The following is a 23005-nucleotide window of genomic DNA, read 5'->3' as shown; positions in this document are numbered from 1 at the left end:
AACCAGTACAGAAACCAGTCTAAACCAGAATAATCCAGTCTAAACCAGTACAGAAACCAGTCTAAATCAGTTTAACCCAGTCTAATCCAGTCTAAACAACCACTCAAGCCAATACAGAAACCACTCTAAACCAGGATAAATCAGTCTAAATTAGTTTAACCCAGTTCCCAAAAAGACAGTACAGACACCGTTCTAAACTAGTGTAAACCATCGTCATCATCATCATCGGGTTCTCCAGTGGGTTCTACTGCAGTGCTGCAGAGTCTCATATTTCCCTTACTTTGACAGAAACATTAAACACCTCACAAACCCAAACCCCCGTTAATAATCACTTCATCCAGTCAATTAACCAATCAGACGACCAATTCATAAACCAATTAATCAATTAATACACATTCAGGCGGATGTCAATTAGACCAACGGACGTCTTTTTAATCATTAGATATGAATACATGAATGATTCCAACAGAACACATGATTGAATCATCAACAGACATGAAGACGTGAATGATTCCACCAAAATGAACATATGAATGATTCATCAACACGAACATGATTGATGATTCCAACAGACATGAACACATGAATGAATCCAACAGATATGACTGATTCATCCACATGAACATGTGAATGATTCCACCAAACATGAACACATGAATGATTCCAAAAAAAAAAAACGTGAACACAACTGATTCATCAACATAAACACATGAATAATTCCATCAGACATGAACACATGAATGGTGTGAAAACTCTTAAAGTGACAGAAAGAAATGAAGATGAAGATGAAGATGAAGAGATTTTTCCAGATGGAAACTTGGACCCAACACTCTCTCAGTAACTCCCTCACCGCTCCTCCTCCTCCTCCTCCTCCTCCTCCTCCTCTGGTTCCCGGAGCCCGCAGACCGGGTACCAGGAACCGGGCCCCCCGGTCCCCTCGGTCCCCCCGAGGTCCCGGACTCACCTTTGAAGGTGTCGGTCCTCGCGTCCCGTGGTCCCAGTGAAAGCAGCAGCAGCAGGAAAGTTCCAGTCCGCTCCATGTTCACACCGAGACCCTCCGGAGGGGCGGGAGGAAAACTACTGAGCAACTCCGACTTCTCCTCCTCCTCTTCTTCTTCTTTTTCTTCTTCTCCTCCTTCTTCTTCTCCTCCTCCTCCTTCTTCTCCTTCTACTACTACTACTACTTCTTCTTTTCCTTTCCGTCCTCCTCTTCCTCCTCTTGTAGTTTCCTCTCTGACCGGTGAACCTGGAGCTGACGCGTGAACGCACAGATTTGCGGGTTTCTCCGAGTCTCCGGGTTCTTTTCCGTCGGAGGGAGAGAGAGAGGGAGCGAGAGGGAGAGAGGGAGCTGACGTCACAGGGGTCGAGAGACACCCGGGCTAACGGAGAGAGAGATTTATTTATTTATTTATTAAGTTGTGGTTTTTATTTAAATGTATTAAACTGTTTCTGTGTTTGTTAATTTATGTTTTATTTGATTCATATTTATCTGCTTATTCTTTGCCTCTTTCTTCATGTTTGTGTATTGAAGGTGTTTCAGTTTATTTCTGTGTGTGTTTTATAAACGTTTATTTCTATTAAATGTTCTCATGACTTCTTCTTCGTGACTCAGCTGCGCCACCTGCTGCTTCCTCGTCAGCACTTTGATTAAACACATGATAGGATTTAATGTCGGATCATTTCTCGTCTTTCTTTTTTCTGCTTCGTGTCGTTTTCTGTGTTTGTAGTTTTTTGCGTTTTAAATTTACATAAACTTTTTTTTCTTGTTTATGTACGTTCAGGGGGAGCAGACGCCTCATCGCGTATGTCTGCTGCCCCCTGCAGGGAGAACGGTGGAGCTGCAGCCTTGACAATAATCAGCGGATTGAGATTTTCACGTTTAATACTTCACGTGCGAAAGTATGTGGAGGTTTGCTTTTGTTGTCTGTGGTGGATGAATGTAGATTAGTTCTGCTCAGACCAGCAATGGAATAAAAACCTGGACTTGTCCCATGAGGAGGACCATATATTACCCTCTAGGGACAAAAGACTCCTTGTGCTTTTTGCTTTCATAATTGGAAAATGTGTGTATTCATTCATTTAATATTCATTTTATAATTTAATATGCAGTTTTACAGTGTGTAATTTAAATAGCTATGTTGTTTTTTTACATGAATCTTTTAATCCACTTAATTCCTAATCATAAATACCAAATGTTTGATTAATGTCCGTCTTTTTTCCCCTTTATATGACAACGTTTATGATGACGTCACTAATTTTTCGAGAAAAAAACACAAATGTAAATATTTTAAATCTAAATGCAGATTTATGTAAAAATTTATGTAGAAATAATAATATTAGCATGTGCTATTTTTAGCCTTAATGGTAAATCGTTACTATCTATCTTAAACATTTTACCCAGTGTAAAAGTGGAGTTTTATGGAATTTTATAATCTTAATTTTATAATTAATATCAAAATCAAAGAAAAAAAAATAGAAACTTCTGCCAAATATGAAAGGGAGACTTATCCCTATCAGAACATGATGATACTAGTATTGTGCCATTTATTGGTGTTTTTGAAGAGGACACTCTTTGTCTCTTAATGGTAACGAGGTGACAGTTTTAAAGTCAGGTATGAGGTTTTAAAGACCAGTCCCTGGAGACACTGGTTCATCAGAATGTGACATTTAATCGTTAGGTTGAAATATAAAGTTCATTCTCAACATAAACACTGAGATCAATGTGATAGGAAGTCCCTAGCCCCACGAACGTTTTCGTGTTGACATAAGCCCCGCCCCCTTTTAAACGGTGTCAGTAGGCCCCGCCCCCAGCTCTATTCAGCTTTCAGGTAGTTGAAGAGGGCGCTGAGCCCCCCCTCCAGCACCTCCTTCACAGGCTTCATCAGCGGGTTGTGAACAATGTGGAGTCCTTTATCCAGAGGATGGTAGGCGAGCTTCTCCAGACGGGACAACTGGTGCATCTCCTGACATCATCATCATCATCATTATTATCATCATCCTCATCATCATCATCATCATCATCACGATCACCATCATCATCATCCTCATCATCATCATCATCCTCATCATCATCATCGTCATCATCACGATCACCATTATCATCATCATTATTATCATCATCCTCACCATCATCACCACTGTCGTCCTCATCATCATCCTCATCATCATCATCATCATCATCCTCATCACCATCATCATCATCACCACTGTCGTCCTCATCATCATCCTCATCATCATCATCATCATCATCATCATCATCATCATCATCATCCTCATCACCATCATCATCATCATTATCACCATCATCATCTTCATCATCCTCATCCTCATTATTGTCCTCATTATTGTCCTCATTATTGTCCTCATCATCATCATCATCCTCCTCCTCCTCCTCCTCATCATCATCATCATCATAATCATCATCATAATCATCATCATCACGATCACCATCATCATCTTCATCATCATCTTCATCATCATCTTCATCATCCTCCTCCTCATTATTGTCCTCATTATCATCATCATCATCCTCATCATCATCATCATCATCATCATAATCATCATCATCACGATCACCATCATCATCATCCTCACCCTTATCCTCACCATCGTCATCATCATCCTCCTCCTCATCATCCTCGTCATCATCATCATCATGATCATCATCATCCTCACCATCATCATCCTCATCATCATCACCATCATCAGCACCATCATCATCATCCTCCTCCTCCTCCTCATCCTCCTCCTCATCACCATCATCATCCTCATCATCAATATCATCCTCCTCCGCATCATCATCCTAATCGTCATCATCATCACCATCATCATCATCATCGTCATCATCATCACCACCATCATCATCATCATCCTCACCATCATCATCCTCATCATCATCCTCATCATCCTCATCATCATCATATTTACCTGTGGAACATCTTTAATGTCATTAAAGTCCACATTCAGTAATTCCAACCTGAAGAAAAAAATGTGTGAGTTACCAGATGTGACCAGGTGTGAGGTGGGGGTTACCTGGTATGAGGTGGGGTTACCAGGTGTGAGGTGGAGGTTACCTGGTGTGAGGTGGAGGTTACCTGGTGTGAGGTGGGGGTTACCTGGTGTGAGGTGGGGTTACCTGGTGTGAGGTGGGGGTTACCTGGTGTGAGGTGGGGTTACCAGGTGTGAGGTGGGGTTTACCAGGTGTGAGGTGGAGGTTACCTGGTGTGAGATGGGGTTTACCTGGTGTGAGGTGGGCGTTACCTGGTGTGAGATGGGGGTTACCTGGTGTGAGGTGGGGTTTACCAGGTGTGAGGTGGAGGTTACCTGGTGTGAGATGGGGGTTACCTGGTGTGAGGTGGGGGTTACCTGGTGTGAGGTGGGGTTACCTGGTGTGAGGTGGGGGTTACCTGGTGAGGCAGCAGAGGGCTCTGGGCAAAGAGTGGAGGTTGTTTCCCTCCATGATGAGGATCTTGAGCTCCACCAGAGCCTGGATGTTCTCTGCGAGGTTCTCCAGACGGTTCCAGGCCAGATGGAGGAACACCTGGAGGGACGGAGGAGGTGGAGGGAGTTAGCAGGTGTGAACATGTGAGGCGGTGTTGGATGTGGACGTACCAGAGCCTTCATGTTATAGATGCAGCCTGGAACATGAGCCATGAGGTTGTGACTGACGTTGAGTTTCCTCAGTCTGGTCAGGTTGGACAGAGAGGATGGCAGTGACGTCAGCTGGTTGTTGGCCAAACTCAGAACCTTAGTCAGAACACAACCAGGAGAACGTCATTCTGCTGCAGGCTGGAGAACCCTCAAAACCACTTTGTTGGCTCAGAGTCTATCCACATGATTCTACATCAACTATCCATCACACTATCTACTACTACTACTAGACGGACAGAATCTGATTTTATACACAGTTCTTTGTCTCCATCTAGTGGCCGACGGGCAGTGCTACAGATAACAAACACAAATCTGTAGTATTTTGGAGCCAGGTTCCCCTTCGAGAGTTAACAATCGAATGTGTATACGAGTACTGCACTTCATAGCAGTACTGCTCTTAACTAATGCTCTTATGTCCCACTTTATTTTTAAATAAACTCATAACAGGTAGATGGGTAGATTTACATACCGTACATTCCGTGCACATGGTTTGTATATGTTATGTGGTATTGTGTGCTGGTACTTGTACTCATTGTTTAGCTCTAGGCCGAGTGTGTGTCTAAGGTTCTTGGTTCCTCTAAGGATCTCTAAGGACCTTGGATGCATTTAGTTTTTATCTGCTAAATCTGTTGCATACGTCTTTTCTTTTTTCTTTAAAAGGGTTAATGAGAGTCTGTCTTAAACTGAATAAAATAAAATAAAATAAAATAAATTAAAGAAGGGGGAGACAAAGCTGTAGTTTTATCTGAGTGATACAAGAGTTTCCAGAAATACCTCCAGCTCGGTGCAGGCTCCGAGCTCTTCAGGGACTTCAGCCAGTCTGTTTCTGTAGACGAACAAAACTCGGAGTTTCCTCAGCTGTCCAATCTCTGGTGGCAGACTGCGCAGCTGTACACAACCAACAGACAACACACTGCTCATTCATCCATTCATTAACCCATCCACCCGATGGACCCGTTACCAGGCTCAGCTGAATCCTCTGTATCTATAAATCAGTGGTTTAATTAATGTCTATAAAAGATCAGACTTCAAAATAGAAAAACATCCGTCGAACAAAAGTTCCCGGTCTAGTTTCTATTATCTTCTGGGTCCTTTAGAGTCTGTCCACGTGATTCTACATCAGCTACGAACACCATGGAGACTGGACTGACAGAATCTGAACCTTGGTCTCCATCTTGTGGTCTTATTGTGGTACTACAGCTAATAAACACTACAGCCATCTCGTCGTGAGTTAGCTTAGCATTGATATGTAGCATGCCTTGGTGACTGTTAGCTTGGCATTCATATGTACCATGTAGCCTTGGTGACTGTTAGCTTAACATTGATATGTAGCATGCCTTGGTTACTATTAGCTTAGTATTGATATGTAGCATGTAGCCCTAGTGACTATTAGTTTAGCATTGATATGTAGCATGCCTTGGTGACTGTTAGCTTAGCATTAATATGTAGCATGCCTTGGTGACTGTTAGCTTGGCATTCATATGTACCATGTAGCCTTGGTTACTATTAGTTTAGCATTGATATGTAGCATGCCTTGGTGACTGTTAGCTTAACATTGATATGTAGCATGCCTTGGTGACTTTTAGCTTGGCATTCATATGTACCATGTAGCCTTGGTTACTATTAGCTTAGTATTGATATGTAGCATGTAGCCCTAGTGACTGTTAGCTTAGCATTGACATTAGCAGGCCTTGGAGACTGTTAGCTTAGCATTGATATGTAGCATGCCTTGGTGACTGTTTTCTTAGCATTGATAGGTAGCATGCCTTGGTGACTATTAGCTTAGCACTGATATGTAGCATGCCTTGGTAACTATTAGCTTAGCATTGATATGTAGCATGGAGCCTCGGTGATTGTTAGCTTAGCATTGATAGGTAGCATGCCTGGTTGACTGTTATCTCATCATTGATATGTACCATGCCTCGATGACTGTTAGCTTAGCATTGATATGTAGCCTGTAGTAAATCAGTAGTATTTTGCCAGATTCACTTTCAAGAGGTAAAAACCCAACGTGGAGGAACACTTTGTGTTCTTTGGTTTGATCGAAATGTCCAAATGAACAGTGGGCCTGGTTCTACTTTTACCAGAACCTTTGCAGAATATGTGAGTTTTGTGGTATTTCTAGAAACTATTGGTCCAGTTCTTGTCAAGACCAGGGTCTATAGAGACCAGAGTCCATAGAAACGCTGGATTTGATCACTTACCACAGCACGAATCAACCTCCTGAGTCAAAGTCGAGTTGAGGACAGAACCAGCGCGGTGGTGGATTAGAGAAGGATTAGAACCTCCACGTATCCAGGAGACAGAGCAGCTGTTGGGGGGGGGTTAAGGGGACGTGGCCTCACTCTTGGGTTGCTGATAGATTTGCACCTCATATGAAGACTGAATAACCTCCATGGGGACTGAAAGATGGCTCTGTAGGCACAGAGGCCCTCTGGGTGCATCATGGGAAGTGTAGTATCTAGTGGTCTGACATTTACAGCCCCGCTTCTGGTTTTCTAACATGGTTCTAACCTCCTCCTCGTTCTCTGCACAAATGAACTTGAAGCTAACTGGGCTCACCTGGTTCCCCCACAGGTTGAGGACCACCAGGTTGGAGAGCTGGGCCAACTGAGGAGCAACCACCTTCAGACTGTTAAGAGATAAGTTCAGCTTCTGGAGCTCCACCAGCTCCCACAGTTCATCAGGGATGTCCTGACAAAGACAGAGAAGAAGAAGAAGAAGAAGAAGAAGAAGAAGAAGAAGAAGAAGAAGAAGAAGAAGAAGAATCAGAATTTATTGTGGTTTCACTGCAGCACAACAAAATAAAAGCTTCACCTTTGAAGTGCAGATCACAGAATAAAACATCACATTACACAGCATCAACAGTTAATGATCCTCTGGATATATCAAGTAAAAGTGCATTAAGATCTACTAACAAGATAAGTAGTGTTACATATATAGTGGTTGTTGTGGATTAATTCTGATTAATCGGATTAAGTTGATGACTCCAGACTCCAGAAAGACGGGAATATATCTGCACTTATCGCGTTGATTAGCTGACCACTTCGTATTTACAACTGAGAACAGTCTCTCACAGTGAACAGTGGTTGTAGGAGTGGACACATATTTGCAGGCAGCATTGGCAGCTTGTCTTTGTTTTGGTTTGTCTCCAGCTGTTACCCGCGTTAGCCCAAGTGCTAGCAGAATCCCCGACTAACGTATGCTTGGCTACGTTAATGTGAAGTGCTCGGTGAAAAGAAAACAACCGTGGAGAGGACCGACCCGCTGTTTAGTGTCTTCCATCTAACTCTACTTGGACAAATGAGAGACGTTCAGAGTCATTCTGCTGCAGATGCTTCATTGGGTTCAAATTATTAATCAGATTAATCATGATGATGGTGGATAAATCCAGGTTAACAGGTTAATTCAGTCTCTGGATGCTTTAGAGTAGAACATGAATGCATGGATAGTAGGAGAGGAGGAACTAGAGGAGCTCAGTGCATCACGTTTGGTTTGACTGGTCAGTATTTAAGTTCCCTACTGAGTCAGTTTGGATGGTTGTGCAGATCAGTCGAGATCCAGTGGGTGGAAGTGTGTGGAAATACTTCACTAAAGATGAAGTTCTTACCACTGTGACATGTCCGCCCTGAAATCCAACTACATTCCTACTGCAGCTAAAAAGATATGCTAAGGCTAACGCTAGCAGAGGACAGCAGTCACCAAACGTCCTGTGGTACCAGAGAGAAGGAGGCTGCTTCTGCTTCTGCTTCTTGTTGTTTTTTAAACTCGGTGGATGAACGAGAACCTCCTGTGTGATCTGAAGCTGTGGTTAGCATCAGAAACAAAGAGGTGGTACCTTCAGACCTCGGCGAGCCAGACTCAGGACGTTGTATCCAAACTGTTTGACGGTGAAGCGTCGGATTCTGTCCGCCGACGTCAGACCGTCCTCCATCGCCACGCTCCGGTTCCTCTCCTCCTTCACCTCCTCCCGACACATTGCTCCTCCCATCTCTTCCTCCTGCTCCTTTACAACTCGCAGATGTTCAGGTGGAACCCAACATCTGTCCCGACCCCAGATGTCTCCTGTCCTGATGGAGCTGATCCAGATGTCGTGCTGAGTTTGGGATGAACTCCTGTAAACCACGTTAATTAAGCAGTATTACCCTGACTAATAACTGGAACACAATCAGTCACGTCAGTAGACTCCTATATGTAATGGAACCTAGTTCACATCTACAGCAAATAATCCGAACCTTAGTAACGACCTAGCAACAGAAATTATTTTCTAGTCCCAGATGAGTGACGTCTGAGCTGACGTTCATGTTTTAATGCGGTCTCGGACTTTGCCGAACTAAATCAATAATGCATAAACGAGCAAAAATTCTTACTTTTATTGCCCAGGTCATAACAAAGATGCTGTTCACAACAAACCGATCCATTTTGTAGCGTATTTTTCAGCCGTTTCCTGCTCCAGCTCTGACAGTTACAGTGTTGCCATGGAGACGGATACAGTGTTGCCACAGACTTGGTAGAGCAACATTTTCAGTGACGAGTCAGCGGCGGCGCTGTGATGCTGATTTAAGCACGTTCTAAATGTCTTACTGACCAATCAGATTGCTTGGTCGGAACTACTTATTGTGTAAACCACGTTCTACACATTTAGATCCTCAGTTTGAACCAGTTTAGATTTTCTATCTACTGGAACTCAAAGCGGTTTACAGGCACAGACTCATTCACCCATTCATTCACACATTACTAGCGCTATACTAGTAGCAGGTACTGTTTGAGGACGAGCAAAGAAACACACACTGATACGCTCACTAAAACACACACTCACTGAAACACACACTGATACACATCTGTTACTGTCTGTCCAGACCTACGGACTGTTTACAGCTTGTGTACAAATTAACATAATGGGTTGGATAAGTTTACAGAACGTTAACATATAGTTTACAGATTATTTAAAGTTAGTGTACAATTGGTTTGCATATTGTTTACACATTGTTTACGGATTACAGGTTGTTTACAGTTCGTTCACAGCTACTTTATGTATTGTTTACATTTAGTTTACATGTTGTTAATGTGTTGTTTACGGTTACATTACAGCTACTTTACACGATATTTACAGTTATTTTACAGTCACTTTACAGATTGTTTACATTTAGTTTACATGTTGTTAATGTGTTGTTTACGGTTACATTACAGCTACTTCAACAATGTTTACAGTTACTTTACAGATCGTTTACAGTTATTTTAGTTACTTTACACACTGTTAACATAGAGTTTACAGTTATTTTACAGTCACTTTACAGATTGTTTACATTTAGTTTACATGTTGTTAATGTTAGTTTATAACCAAATACAAACAGACAGATATGTTTTGTTTGTTTAATATACAGTTATTTTACAGTCACTTTACACACTGTTAACATAGAGTTTACAGGTTGTTTACAGTTAGTTTATACCCAAATACAAACAGACAGATATGTGTTTGTTTGTCTGTTAAACCACAACCTAACAACAGTGGGATCATTGGTCCTCAGAGAATTTCGTTCATTCTTTTCAGTTTCCTTCCTCCTTTGTTCAGACTGGAGTGAACTTTATGGTCCAATTTATTAGGAACACCTAAACCCACTCATTAGCACCTCGGCACAAACAAACTAAAATTAACCCTGAGACCAGAACATGCAACTCCTCACAGAAGGGGGTGAGGGGGTCTAACCCAGAACCCGGAACCCGGACAATTTACAGTTAGAACCCTCTATTGGTGGTTGGAGCCTGCTCCTGAACCTGGACCTGGTCTAAGCTACAGTTTCAGACTCAGACACGGTTGATGAAGACTTACTTCAGAAGAGGAATCCGAAGAAGACTCGAAATACCAACGAGGAACTGGACACAAGGATGAGTGAGGAGGAGGGGGCAGACGGGGCTAAATATAGACCAGATAGAACCAGGTGAGACTAGAGAGGGAGGAACCAATCACATCACCCCGACCAGAAAGTTTCAAAGTAAAGTCAGGATCACAGAAAAGCTTCAAAATAAAATTATCACCTGATTCCATCCTGGATCAAACTGGCATTTGAGGCACTTCCAGCCTCAAATACCCAAGCATTGGTTAGTCAGGGATTCTGTTAGCACTTAGGCTAACAATGGAGACAAACCAAGACAAAGACAAGCTGCCAATGCTGGCTGCAAATATGTGTCCACTCCTGCAACCACTGTTCACTGGGAGACACTGTTCTCAGTTGCAGCAACATTGGAAATAAGAAGTGGTCAGCTCTCCTCTCATTGGACAATGTCAACAAGTTAGTTTGTCGTAGTAGCAACAGGGACACAATGTGGATAAATGTTAAAAAAACAAAACAAAGACAAAAAGTTGTTCAGTTGTTGAAACTGTTAAAGGTGTTTAATCAACACGTTTAAGATATATTCCCTTCTTTCTGGAGTCTGTTTGCTCATCAACAACTGCATCAACACAGATTAAACATGAAGGAGATTTAACATTCGCACCTTGAGACTGGAGCCTATGACTGATAATGGCTCTAGAGCCCCATTCATTTTATTTTATTTCTTGAATATTGTCATGCTACTTGTATTTAATTTTTACTTTTATTATCTTTTTTCCTCTTAGTTTATTTTTGTTGTATATTTCCTTAATTTAACATCTGTGAAAAACATAAAATTAACATCTGTGAAAAAACTTCCTCCATTTACAAACGCGTTCAGCGCAGACGAAGAGCTGAATTTTTCAAAGGTGCAAAATAGTGTGTTAGCATCCAGCTAGCATGTCTAATTTAGGTGCCCTGAAGGTGCAGACTGTGACCCCAGACGACGTCTGTTTTGATGTCCACAGGACCCCTGTATAAGAGCTAATTGTAGAGAAACTGTGGAAACACACAGACTTAGAGGTGTAGAAATAATCACAGTTTTTGACAACAGCGTGTCCACTTTTTCCAAAACTCCTCATACAGTTTGCTTCAACACACATCTGAGAACATCAGGCAACATTTGCTGCAAAATGCACCACTGCTACCAAAACTCTTCATACTTCGCCCAAAGTTGCTCATGCTTCTAGAACGTGAACCACAGGGGATCAAACAGCTCATTTTCTTCAGAAATATTTATTGTTAAGTCTGTTTACAGCTGTGGGTGATTGGTTCTAGCTTCCCCTGAACTTCCAGTCAGATTCTGTGACTTCAGCTCTTGGGCTGCCAAAGCCAGACGGGGGGTATGTATGGGTCTACTAGGGCCTGATCGGAGGAAAGTTCCAGAGAGTCCTAAAAAGACGCCACCACGTGACTCGCCCTCATTGGATGAGCCCACAGGACGTCTCAGCCGCTGCTTCCTGCTTCCTGCTTCCTTGTAACTTGTGACTTTTTCATGTAGGCCACATTTTCACTGGACGAGCTCAGAGACTTTCTTTTTCCTGTTTGTTTTATTCAACTAAACAATCTGGATCCACTTAGAGGACGCTGCACAGCCAGCCCTCACTGCCTCCAGAAGTGAAGAACCCGAACTGCCCGCAACCCGCTGACTAACTGCATTCCAGCAACTACGGACGAGTTTGTGTTGTGAGGTACATTAAACCACCCTGTGGTGTGATTGCTTTTTATTTGTTGTGCACGCTGCCGCTTGTTTGTTGTTGTTTCTAGCCGCTGTGCTGGTGTTCGACTGACTTCACTGGACCAGGCCGGTTGTGGTCTGTATCTGTAGAAGCTAGCGACCTCGGCAGACAGACCTCAATCTGTTTCCCACGTCTCTGCGTGGACTCTGTGCTAGCCACAAGTTGTGCCACAAGTTGTGTCACACATTCGCACTTAAGTGTTGAGCCTAAAGTGGAGACAAAGTCCAGTGTCTAGTGCGGTGCAGTATTATCCCGTGTATAGCACACGTTGTCATAGGCAGTGGCCGTTAGCCATGTTTGAACCATGCAGCCGACGCTCATAGGCTGAGCCTTAACGTACCAGCCCCTGGAACACACATGCACCCACCCACACACACACACACACACACACACACACACACACACACACACACACACACACACACACACACACACTCTTTCACTGTCATGGCTTGGTAGAAGTAGTTTATAGATGTAGTAGTAGCATGTGAGTATTTGTTCATCAAGTAGTATCAATTGTAAATTCGGATTATTTGTGTAGAATAAATATTGTCATATTCTTCCGAACTGTGACTGTTTGTGTATTTGTGTGTTGTGACCATAGCTGGTTGAAAGAGATTTCACAATCTTCACTGACTTTAGTTTAGTTAAATAGTTATCAGTTATTTTAACCTCTTTACTTCAAGACTGTAGTAAATCCATATCAAGGTTGTTGGTCTCTCTTCCAGGGTGGTGCCCTGAAAATAATAATATTGTTAATATTATAAATTTCATTTTTTTGACAATTATTAATAATTGGCTTGGCTTTTTAAATGTGCAATATAATAAAAAGTGACAGTGACTATTACTAATTGATTACTAATTATTGCTAATAACCTTATCTGCTCCATCTAGCTCCTACACACCTGAATCAAGATGACGGAGATAGAACTCATCAACATCCTGGACGACCTAACAGACGATGAGTTTGAAACCTTCAAGTGGATCCTGAAGAAAGAACAGTACAACGACATAGCCCCCATCAAGGTGAAGGAGCTGGAGAAGGCCAAGAGGCGCGACGCTGTGGATCTGATGGTGCAGAAGTACAAGTTAAATGGAACGCTGGAGGTGATGATCAGCGTCCTGACGAAGATAAACAGGAACGACCTGGTGGAGAATGTGGAGAAAATACCAGGTCAGTGTTAACTCATTCTCTCCCTAGAGAAACCAGTTTCTACACAGCCTGTCTGCTACAGGCTGCAGTATTTCCGTCTGTTTGTCAGGAGCGGTAAAGATTATTTAAATCTTGTGTTCTCTTTCTCAGAAAACATGGATCTGCGGTAATCAGAAACATCCAGTCAAGAGGAGGAGGAACCCTGGATGGCTCCGACCTGACCTGACCTTCTCCCAACCAGAGCAGCCAGAGCCGTTCATGTAGCTTTGTTCTATATGATGGGCTCCTTTTTCAGTCTTATTTCTGCTCAGGGTTCGGTTTGGTATGTTTAAGGTCAGGGAGAAAACACCAGGGACACACAAAGCAGGTTCAACAAACTCTGAGTCTAAACTCTGAGTTGATCTACTCTGAGATCCAAAGGTCCTTTGTTCACTGGCCTGAATGTCTTCTTCTTAGTTTATTTGACTGACACATCTTGTTTCTTTGAGTGTTTTGAGCACGTTAAGTCCTTTTATTCACAATAAATTGTAGTTTAAAGAAACTTCTGCTCATGTTTGATTGCTTTGTTGAGAGTCATTCAGCGTGGTCTTATAACTGGCCTAAAAGGGGACAGAGGGGACTAGACATAGACCAGATAGAACCAGGGGAAACTAGACAGGGAGGAACCAAACACATCTAGAGAGGGAGGAGTTAAGCACATCTCCCTGACTGAAGTAAAGATAAGACGCACCAGAAAGTTTCAAAATAAAATCAGGATCCCAGAAAAGTTTCAAAATCAGCTTTTCAACCCATCGCAGACACTGGTATATCCCACCTTTATCTCAGTCAGTGAAGTCACCACAGACACTGAGGGTTCCCCTGAACCTGGCACATGATTAAACCTACTCAGAAAGTGTCTCTGTTGGCCTAATCTACTATGTTATATTGTATTGTACTTCACATAGTCTTTGTATCTTGCCTCTGGTTCTGCACCAGGTATTGGCCAGCTCTGAGTGCGTTAATGTGCCTGTGATAGTAAAGCTCTCTGGGATACAACAGGAAGGAACATAAAAACAAGACAATTCACCATGAAAACCTTTTTTTTTTTAGACAATGAATTTATCATTTCTCATCTGGTGAATGTTCGCTTTCGCTTTCTCTTCCTCTTCCTCTTCAAGAAAAGCCGGTTGTGCTGGACCTGTTGGAGAACGCCTATCACACATTCTCTGCTGTGACTGGACACTTTTCAGTCACATGATCATCTTAGAACATGAATCACAGGTTCTCAAAGAGCTGAATTTCTCCAGAATTTCTCTCAGTCTCAGCTGTGAGTGCTTGAACTTCCAGTCAGATTCTGTGACTTGTGTAGAGCCAAGATGACGGAGATGAAGCTCATCAACCTACTGGACGACCTAACAGACGACGAGTTTAAAAACTTCAAGTGGTTCCTGAAGAAAGAACAGTACAACGACATAGCCCCCATCAAGGTGAACAATCTGCAGCTCGCCGATAGGAACGACACCGTGGATCTGATGGTGCAGAAGTATGGTCCTGATGGAACGGTGCAGGTGATGATCAGCATCCTGAAGAAGATGAGCAGGAACGACCTGGTGAAGGCGCTAATGGAGCTCAACCCAGGAACACAAGGTCAGCGTCAACTCATTCTCTCTGACCAGTTTCAAAATCTCAAAAACAATCTCCTTGATTTGACTGATCTAATAGTTCAGAGCCTCCTACTGGATAATTAGTTCATGGTTATTATCTTAAACAAGTTATTTATGCCCAACTGGTGCAATGAGTAACTTTGCATTTTTTAAAACATGTGGAAAGACACATCCTGTGGTGGTGGAAAAGATGTTAGTCTGTTTGAGAAGGGTCAAATCATTGGCTGCATCAAGCAGAGAAAACATCTAAAGAGACTCAAGCAGAAACTACTGAAACTGGGTCAAGAACTGTCCAACGCTGCGTTATTAAAAACTGGAGGGGGTCGCTAGTAGTGGTTCAACAAGGCCTTGAGGTATGATTTGAAAAAAGGTTCATTCCTCGAAGCCTCAACAACACTGTGCTCTATTAGGACACCTAGTGGACAATAAGATGTAGGACAATATGTCTTTTATTGGTTCAAGCTTGTGTGGGACTTGATTTGCCATGGAAATTCCTGTTGGACTACATTAGTAGTACATTAGTACATTGGTAGTAGTCCAACATGTGTGTGTGGTTTAAAGCTGATTCTAAATAAATTATATACATACTACGATAAAACATAAAAAAATAACAAACCTATGGGAATCAAACCCTTCCTTGATTAACTGAAGACCATCATTTTTGGCTTTGTCCGAACCAAAACACCAACTCTGACTCAGAGTCTGACTGAGGTACAAAAATAGGACTGTATAGCAGATTTATGTGTGACTGCACCAGCCTAATGTATTGTTCCAGGTGGATAAACTAATTATCCAAGAGGAGAAAAGGTTCCTACCTATTTGCTTAGTTAAAGCCAGGTGGAGTGTATTGTATTTAGTGGATTTAGAGACTGGGAGTCGCTGTTGAGTTTGAGACAAGGACTCTATAGAACAGATGCTAATGGCGATGCTAACAGCTAGCATGTTTCTGCTAATATTGCCTTCTAATACTAAACCAGGCAGATTTACAGGAACGTTCTGCTCTGAGTGGGTGACAGTAACATTTAGCAGCGGTTAGCATCATAGCTTGAAGGTTGTTGGTTCTAAGGCATCAAACCAAAGGGCTCTCATTGAACCATTGTTCCTCCTCCAGGTCCAACCCAGACTCCCGGTGTCTCACCCCAGACATCCAACGTCGAGGCTGAGGCCAAGCTGGCGCAGGTCCGGACCAACATCGTGGACCGAGTGTCGGAGCCGACCCTTTATAAGGTGCTGGACCGGCTCCTGGAGCGTGGAGTGGTGAACCAGGATGAGATGGATCTGGGCAAGAAGTCCAGGGCAGATAAAGCCCGGGATGTGGTGGATGTGGTCCGGAGGAAGGGGTCGGTGGCCAGCTCCGCTCTGATCGCAGCCCTCTGTGAGGTGGATCCATGTCTCTCAAAGGAGCTGCAGTTAATGTGAAGAAGAATCTGGAAACACCTCAAAGAGTCATTAGCTTCTAGCTGCTAAGTGCTATCTGTTAGCTTCTAACTGTCAGTTTCTATGTGTTATGTTCTGTCTGTTAGCTTCTAGGTGTCAGCTTCTAGCTATTTGCTTCTATCTGTTAGCTTTTAACTTCCACCCGTTAGCTTCTATCTGGTAGCTTCTATGTGTTAGCTTCTTTTGCTAATTAGTTTGTGTGTTTTAAATCTTTTGTAACGAATGAAGCTGTTAAATAAATAAATAGGATGCTCATTACTGAGTCACTTGTTTCATTGACGATCGAAAAAACTAATTAAAAAACACTTTGGTTTCATCCCCGACTGCCTCCTCTTTCTTCTCAGGCGTTGGGATTTACGGTGCAGCTGCTGTCACATGAACGCAGCATCAACCTCTCTCCAGTTACTGGGACGATGTCAGCTGTTTCTATTTTCACACTCTGACCCAGAACACAGAGACAGACAGACAGACACAGAGACAGAGACAGACACAGAGACAGAGACAGAGACAGAGACAGAGAGGCAGACAGACAGAGAGACAAAGAGACACAGAGAGACAAGGACAGAAAGGCATTTCTTCCTTAAGACGACACCAGAGGACCAGAGGACCCCAGCATGTCTCTACCACTGCCTCCATGCGTGATTGACTGCGGGACCGGGTGAGGACCTGGTACTGGACCTGGTGTTAGACCTGGGACCTTAAACCAGGTCCTTGGTTCTGGTCTCACTGAGTCTCCTCCTTGTGTCTGCAGCTACACCAAGATCGGCTACGCAGGAAACACAGAGCCACAGTTCATCCTGCCCTCCTGTAAGAGCTCCGCCCCTCGGCAACAACACAACAACAACAACAACGACAACATAAACAACAGCAAGACTGAAAAAACGATAACCAACAGCAGTGACCACAGTAAACGGTTTTGGACCAATCAGAGCTTCTGGCCTCAGACTCTGTGTGACCGTTGTTTTCTATGAGTTTTTATTATCATATTTATTTTTCTATCTCTTGTAGATTTATTTTATTTTCCCTTCAGCTGCTCTGACCTCACACCTCATGAATCTGTTTTTTTTTTTGACGTGTTGGTGATGTCGTCCAGGCATCGCCATCAAGGAGTCGGCCGGCGTTGGAGATCAGGCCCAGAGGAGGCTGGTACGAGGAGTCGACGACCTGGACTTCTACATCGGAGACGAAGCCACAGACAAACCCAACTATGCAACCAAGGTAGGAGGAGGAGGAGGAGGAGGAGGAGGAGGAGGAGGAGGACAATGAGGAGGAGGAGTCATCCTGCTGTGCTTCTGTCTCCTCCTCAGTGGCCTATCCGTCATGGGATGGTAGAAGACTGGGATCTGATGGAGAAGTTCATGGAGCAAATCATCTTCAAGTATCTGAGAGCTGAACCTGAAGACCACAGCTTCCTCATGGTACAGACCATGTGACCAGACCATGGTACAGACCATGTGACCCGACCATGGTACAGACCATGTGACTAGACCAGGCGTCACCAAACGGATCCATTAAAATTATAATATCAACCCTTTAGGACCTGAACATCCGTGTGCGCACACAAAGGAGTATTTGAATTACCGTAACTCACGATGGACAAAATTCAGAAGTGTGGTTGAACACTCGGAAGTTGCACTTTATGGACAAAAAAAAAAAACATTGCCGTTACGGTAATGTGAACGCACCGCTGCTGTCGGCTCCAGATCAGGACACAGTCAATGCTCCAGATGCTCCAGGCTGAGGAGCGATGCACAATCACGGAGCCCCAGGCAGAGGGAGTTGTTTGGAGGAATTTGTGGGTAAAAAACGAAGTTATACCCTTGAGATGTCACAAAGGTCTCTCACACAAACGCACAACATCCCAGTCTTCAGCCACACTTTGAATATTGTCAATAGCGCAAACAGCTGCGAGTTACGGTAATTCTAAATCGGCGTGCTTTGACGGATCCGTTCAGGCTTCAAATGGTTAATGAAAAGATAATTTATTCGTGCATGTGCTGCTAATCTTGTTAATACGTCAGGAGCGTCATCAATGGCCAAGCCAATCAAATCGATTGTAGTTCGATAAGTTCAGACTTATTGGTATGTTAAAAGTAAAGGCTATTATTCGAAAAACACTTGAAATTTCACAATAAACAATATAGAAATGTGCATAAGTTGTTGATTTACAGTATTCTGAGTGACTTTTACTGGGAGGAAAGTTTAGTAACTGGACCTCTCTGAATTTTAATTGAATACCCCTGAACTAGACCATGTGACTACACCATGTGACCTGACAATGGTGCAGACCATGTGGTCCTTCCTTCGATCTGAACTGTTTATTTATAATAATGACACAGCTGACAGCCAGTCAGACAACAGTCCCCTCTGTCCCCTCTGTCCTAACTGTGTCTCTGTAGACAGAACCTCCTCTCAACACTCCAGAGAACAGAGAGTACCTGGCTGAGATCATGTTTGAGACCTTCAACATCCCCGGACTCTACATCGCAGTACAGGTGAGACACAAACAGACAGGTGAGAGGACCTTGAGTTCTTTTAGATGTCCTTAGACAGTAGCTAAGCTTCCAGGTTCCAGAGTCCAGGTGCCTGAGGACATGTCCTCTTAAGTGACATGTCCTCCATTAGGCTGTTCTGGCGTTGGCCGCGTCCTGGACGTCCCGCCAGGTGGGACAGAGGACTCTGACCGGCGTCGTCATCGACAGCGGAGATGGAGTGACGCATGTCATCCCTGTGGTGAGTACAATTGTACCAAACACGCCATAAACACACCTTAAACACACCATAAACATGCTCAGAACCTCTCTACTCACTGATTGGCCGGCGTGGCTGTCTGTCACAGGCTGAGGGCTACGTGATTGGCAGCTGTATAAGACACACCCCCATCGCAGGGCGTGACGTCACCTTCTTCATCCAACAGCTGCTCAGAGAGCGAGAGGTCGGGATTCCCCCGGAGCAGTCGCTGGAGACGGCCAAGGCCATCAAGGTAGCACCTCCTCCTGCTCCTCCCCTCCTCTTCTACCTCTCCTCCTCCTCCTCCTTTAATCTTCTGAGCCTCCTCCTCCTCCTCCTCCTACAGGAGCGCTACTGTTACATGTGTCCTGACATTGTGAAGGAGTTCTCCAAGTACGACTCAGAGCCGGGTCGGTGGATCAAACGCTACCAAGGAGTAGACGCCATCAGTCAGAGCTCGTTCCAGATCGACGTGGGATACGAGCGTTTCCTGGGCCCAGAGATCTTCTTCCACCCCGAGGTGTCGCCTCCTCCCTCCACCCAAAACTTTAACCTTAAACTCCATGTTTCAGGCCTGATCTATTTTAGTAAATTTTGATATTTCAAACGCAAATCTCATAATAATAATAATAATAATGTTAATATTTATTTCTACTTTTTTAACATAAATCTTTTAATCCACATTCATTTCTAACTTTTAACCCTTTATATGTCAGTGTTTGTAATGGCAGCACTCATTTTTCGTAAAAAAAAAAAAATCTAAAATTGCAATATGAAAAGTGTTGCTCCTTCCTGATTTCTTCTTATTTCTTTGAATGTTTCTCACACCTAAATATTTCAGATCACCAATTGATGTTGAAGATAACACAACATGCAGTTCTAAATTATGTTTTATTATTATTATTATTATTTTTAAGGTTAACTAAATCCAGGTTGTAAATATTGTTTCAGTGTTTTTTTTTTGTTTTTTGTGATATTCTTTTTTTGATATGATGTTTGATTTTTTTTTTTTTTTTGATTTTCTGACATTACTAAAAAGATATTATTGATGCCATAACAAACACTAATAATTTTTTGAAATTAATCAAATATTTAGTATTTATGATTAGGACTGAAGTGGATTAAAATATATATAATGAAAATAATATAATACTTTCTGAAGACATTGAAATATGCTGATATTGTGCTATCGTGCTAGCGATTTTTAGGGTGTTCCTGGTATGGTAACTATATTAAAATCAGATGTGAGGGTTTAACTTCATGTTCCAGACGTGAATGTGTGTTTTCCAGTTTGCTAACCCGGACTTCATGCAGCCCATCTCTGACGTGGTCGATGAGGTCATTCAGAGCTGTCCAATCGATGTGAGGAGGCCCCTCTACAAGGTAAAAAAATAAAAGCGTGTCGGTAGTAAAAGTGGACGCCATGACGGCTCCAATAAAGTGAAGCCAAAGCCAGTAGAGCTCCCCCTGATGGCTGGAGGCTGCATTATATCAGGGGCGCTCGGGGCCAAGCCTCTGAGTGGCAAAAACATGGTGAAATGTACCAGTAAATACAGGTACATTAAGGACAACTGGACTCAACAATGATCCATAAAGAACTACTAAATAAAAAATGGTCTACAAACACTGACATGTGGCTAGAAATCAGTTCTCCTGATATTCATATGGACCTGATTTTAATGCCAGGAAATACTATACTTATACTAAAATATGACCTTTTGGTACTTTATACAACACAGCTACAATGGCTTTGTACTAGCGTACCCTTTAAGTATAAGTTTAGAAATCAAAGACAGAACTGATCAGACTCTGGATCCAAACAGAACCAAGATGACGTCGCCCGTATCCCTGGTTCACGAGGGAGACAAGTCACCAACAACAAAATAAGTAGAAGGTGGGGAAGATTTGAGGTGAAGAGGACTTTAGAGGACACGTGTTGAGGTGTTTGCATCTCGTTTGTCAGAATATCGTGCTCTCGGGGGGTTCCACCATGTTCAGAGACTTCGGCCGGAGGCTGCAGAGAGACGTGAAGCGAGCGGTGGACGCCCGGCTGAGGCTGAGCGAGGAGCTGAGTGGAGGACGGATAAAGGTTCAAAACATATGCTTCACACAAACAACACTCATGAACAGATTGACTGTCAAGGACACTTGGAAAACCAGCATCTCCTTCAAACTTTAACCACAGGCCATCTTATTCAGTCTTGCTTCTTCCTAGCCTCCCAGCTAACAGTAGCTCTTCCTAGCCTCCCAGCTAATGCTAGCTCTTCCTAGCCTAACGGTACCTCTTCTAGTCTCCCAGCTAACAGTAGCTCTTCCTAGCCTAACAGTAGCTATTCTAGCCTCCAGACTAACGGTACCTCTTCTAGTCTCCCAGCTAACGCTAGCTCTTCCTAGCCTAACAGTAGCTATTCTAGCCTCCAGACTAAGGGTAACTCTTCCTAGCCTAACGGTACCTCTTCTAGTCTCCCAGCTAACAGTATCTCTTCCTAGCCTCCCAGCTAACGCTAGCTCTTCCTAGCCTAACAGTAGCTATTCTAGCCTCCAGGCTAAGGGTAACTCTTCCTAGCCTAACGGTACCTCTTCTAGTCTCCCAGCTAACAGTAGCTCTTCCTAGCCTCCCAGCTAACGCTAGCTCTTCCTAGCCTAACAGTAGCTATTCTAGCCTCCAGACTAACGGTACCTCTTCTAGTCTCCCAGCTAACAGTAGCTCTTCCTAGCCTCCCAGCTAACGCTAGCTCTTCCTAGCCTAACAGTAGCTATTCTAGCCTCCAGACTAACGGTAACTCTTCCTAGCCTAACGGTACCTCTTCTAGTCTCCCAGCTAACAGTATCTCTTCCTAGCCTCCCAGCTAACGCTAGCTCTTCCTAGCCTAACGGTAGCTCTTCTAGCCTCCCAGCCACCAGTAACTCTTCCTAGCCTTGGAGCTAACTGTAGCACTTCCTAGCAGGTGAATTTTGTCTGTGTTTTTGCAGCCAACACCAATGGAGGTTCAGGTCATCACCCATCACATGCAGCGTTACGCTGTCTGGTTTGGAGGCTCCATGCTGGCATCCACGGTAACCACACAACCACACATCAGCCAAATAAAAGAGTTCCTTCATGAAACCAGGCTCCTCTGTTCACAATACGTTTGTTGTTTATCTGATGTCTGACATTTGGTTATCTAATGTTTGTTTATTCTGTTGGTTACTTAACTGATATTTGTTGGTTTCTTCTGTTTCTTCTGTTTGTTTGTTTATCCGATGTTTGTTTGTTGACATGTTCTGCAGCAAGAGTTCTTGCAGGTGTGTCACTCAAAGAAAGACTACGACGAGATCGGCCCGAGCATCTGTCGACACAACCCCGCCTTTGGCATCATGTCCTGATGGAAGGAAGACATGCACAAAGCTAGTCCATTAGCCTCTTAGTCTGTTAGCCTGTTAGCCGTCCTCCTTTGAACTGTACTGTGGATGAATGAGGTTTCCAGAGACACCAGATTTTGTCAGTCTGCTTATTTATATTTTATGTTAGCAGAAGTCCGCTTCTATATATCATAGATAATTATATAACTTATTATTATTATCATTATTATTATTATTATTATTATATTGTAAAATAACATATCAATGGCCTCATTAAAGTCCAAACACTAAGTTAAAATGTCTGAGTTAAACTACTTTAACTTGAAGTACTTGACTTCGTTTAGCTACGCTGACCGTGTGCTCCCTGGTAGTTCCCGTGTGGCCGCTGGGGGCAGCATAACGCAGCCGCGGATCAGTTCAGCAGCTTTACATCCTGCCAAG

General features: G+C 43.2%; 4 protein-coding genes across 12 annotated transcripts in view; 2 read left to right on the top strand and 2 right to left on the bottom strand.

Annotated features, from left to right (window-relative positions):
* Positions 1–1331, bottom strand: part of LOC124995450 (receptor-type tyrosine-protein phosphatase mu-like) — a 68612-nt gene extending 67281 nt beyond the window's left edge. For all 8 annotated transcript variants that reach the window (XM_047567816.1, XM_047567817.1, XM_047567818.1 and 5 more), the window contains exon 1: positions 965–1331. In XM_047567816.1, coding sequence (XP_047423772.1) covers positions 965–1040 — 76 coding nt within the window. In that variant the 5' untranslated portion in view covers positions 1041–1331. The remainder of the gene's footprint in view (positions 1–964) is intronic.
* Positions 1–23005, top strand: part of LOC124995449 — a 756577-nt gene that overhangs the window by 549017 nt on the left and 184555 nt on the right. The window lies entirely within an intron of this gene.
* LOC124995482 (leucine-rich repeat-containing protein 30-like) lies at positions 2724–10524 on the bottom strand. The gene is made up of 8 exons (XM_047567883.1): positions 10481–10524; positions 8489–8765; positions 7213–7344; positions 5425–5538; positions 4612–4746; positions 4407–4540; positions 3928–3976; positions 2724–2963 (listed from the first exon to the last, which is right to left on the bottom strand). The coding sequence occupies exons 2-8, from the start codon at positions 8639–8641 to the stop codon at positions 2814–2816; spliced, it is 867 nt and encodes a 288-aa protein (XP_047423839.1). The 5' UTR covers positions 8642–8765; positions 10481–10524; the 3' UTR covers positions 2724–2813.
* actr3b (actin related protein 3B) lies at positions 16975–22645 on the top strand. Of its 2 annotated transcripts, none has more exons than XM_047567862.1 (12): positions 16975–17150; positions 17244–17443; positions 17586–17710; positions 17800–17910; positions 18892–18987; positions 19118–19225; positions 19332–19475; positions 19569–19742; positions 20513–20605; positions 21186–21311; positions 22196–22279; positions 22493–22645. In XM_047567862.1, exons 1-12 carry the CDS (start codon positions 17107–17109, stop codon positions 22586–22588), a joined length of 1401 nt encoding a protein of 466 aa, XP_047423818.1. In that variant the 5' UTR covers positions 16975–17106; the 3' UTR covers positions 22589–22645. The 2 variants fall into 2 exon arrangements, with proteins under 2 accessions (XP_047423818.1, XP_047423819.1); XM_047567863.1 differs by having other exon boundaries at positions 16979–17150; positions 17244–17299.

Source organism: Mugil cephalus, chromosome 18 (assembly GCF_022458985.1).
Source record: "Mugil cephalus isolate CIBA_MC_2020 chromosome 18, CIBA_Mcephalus_1.1, whole genome shotgun sequence".
Classification (NCBI taxonomy): Eukaryota; Metazoa; Chordata; class Actinopteri; order Mugiliformes; family Mugilidae; genus Mugil; species Mugil cephalus.
This window is presented reverse-complemented; position numbering and strand designations above follow the sequence as displayed.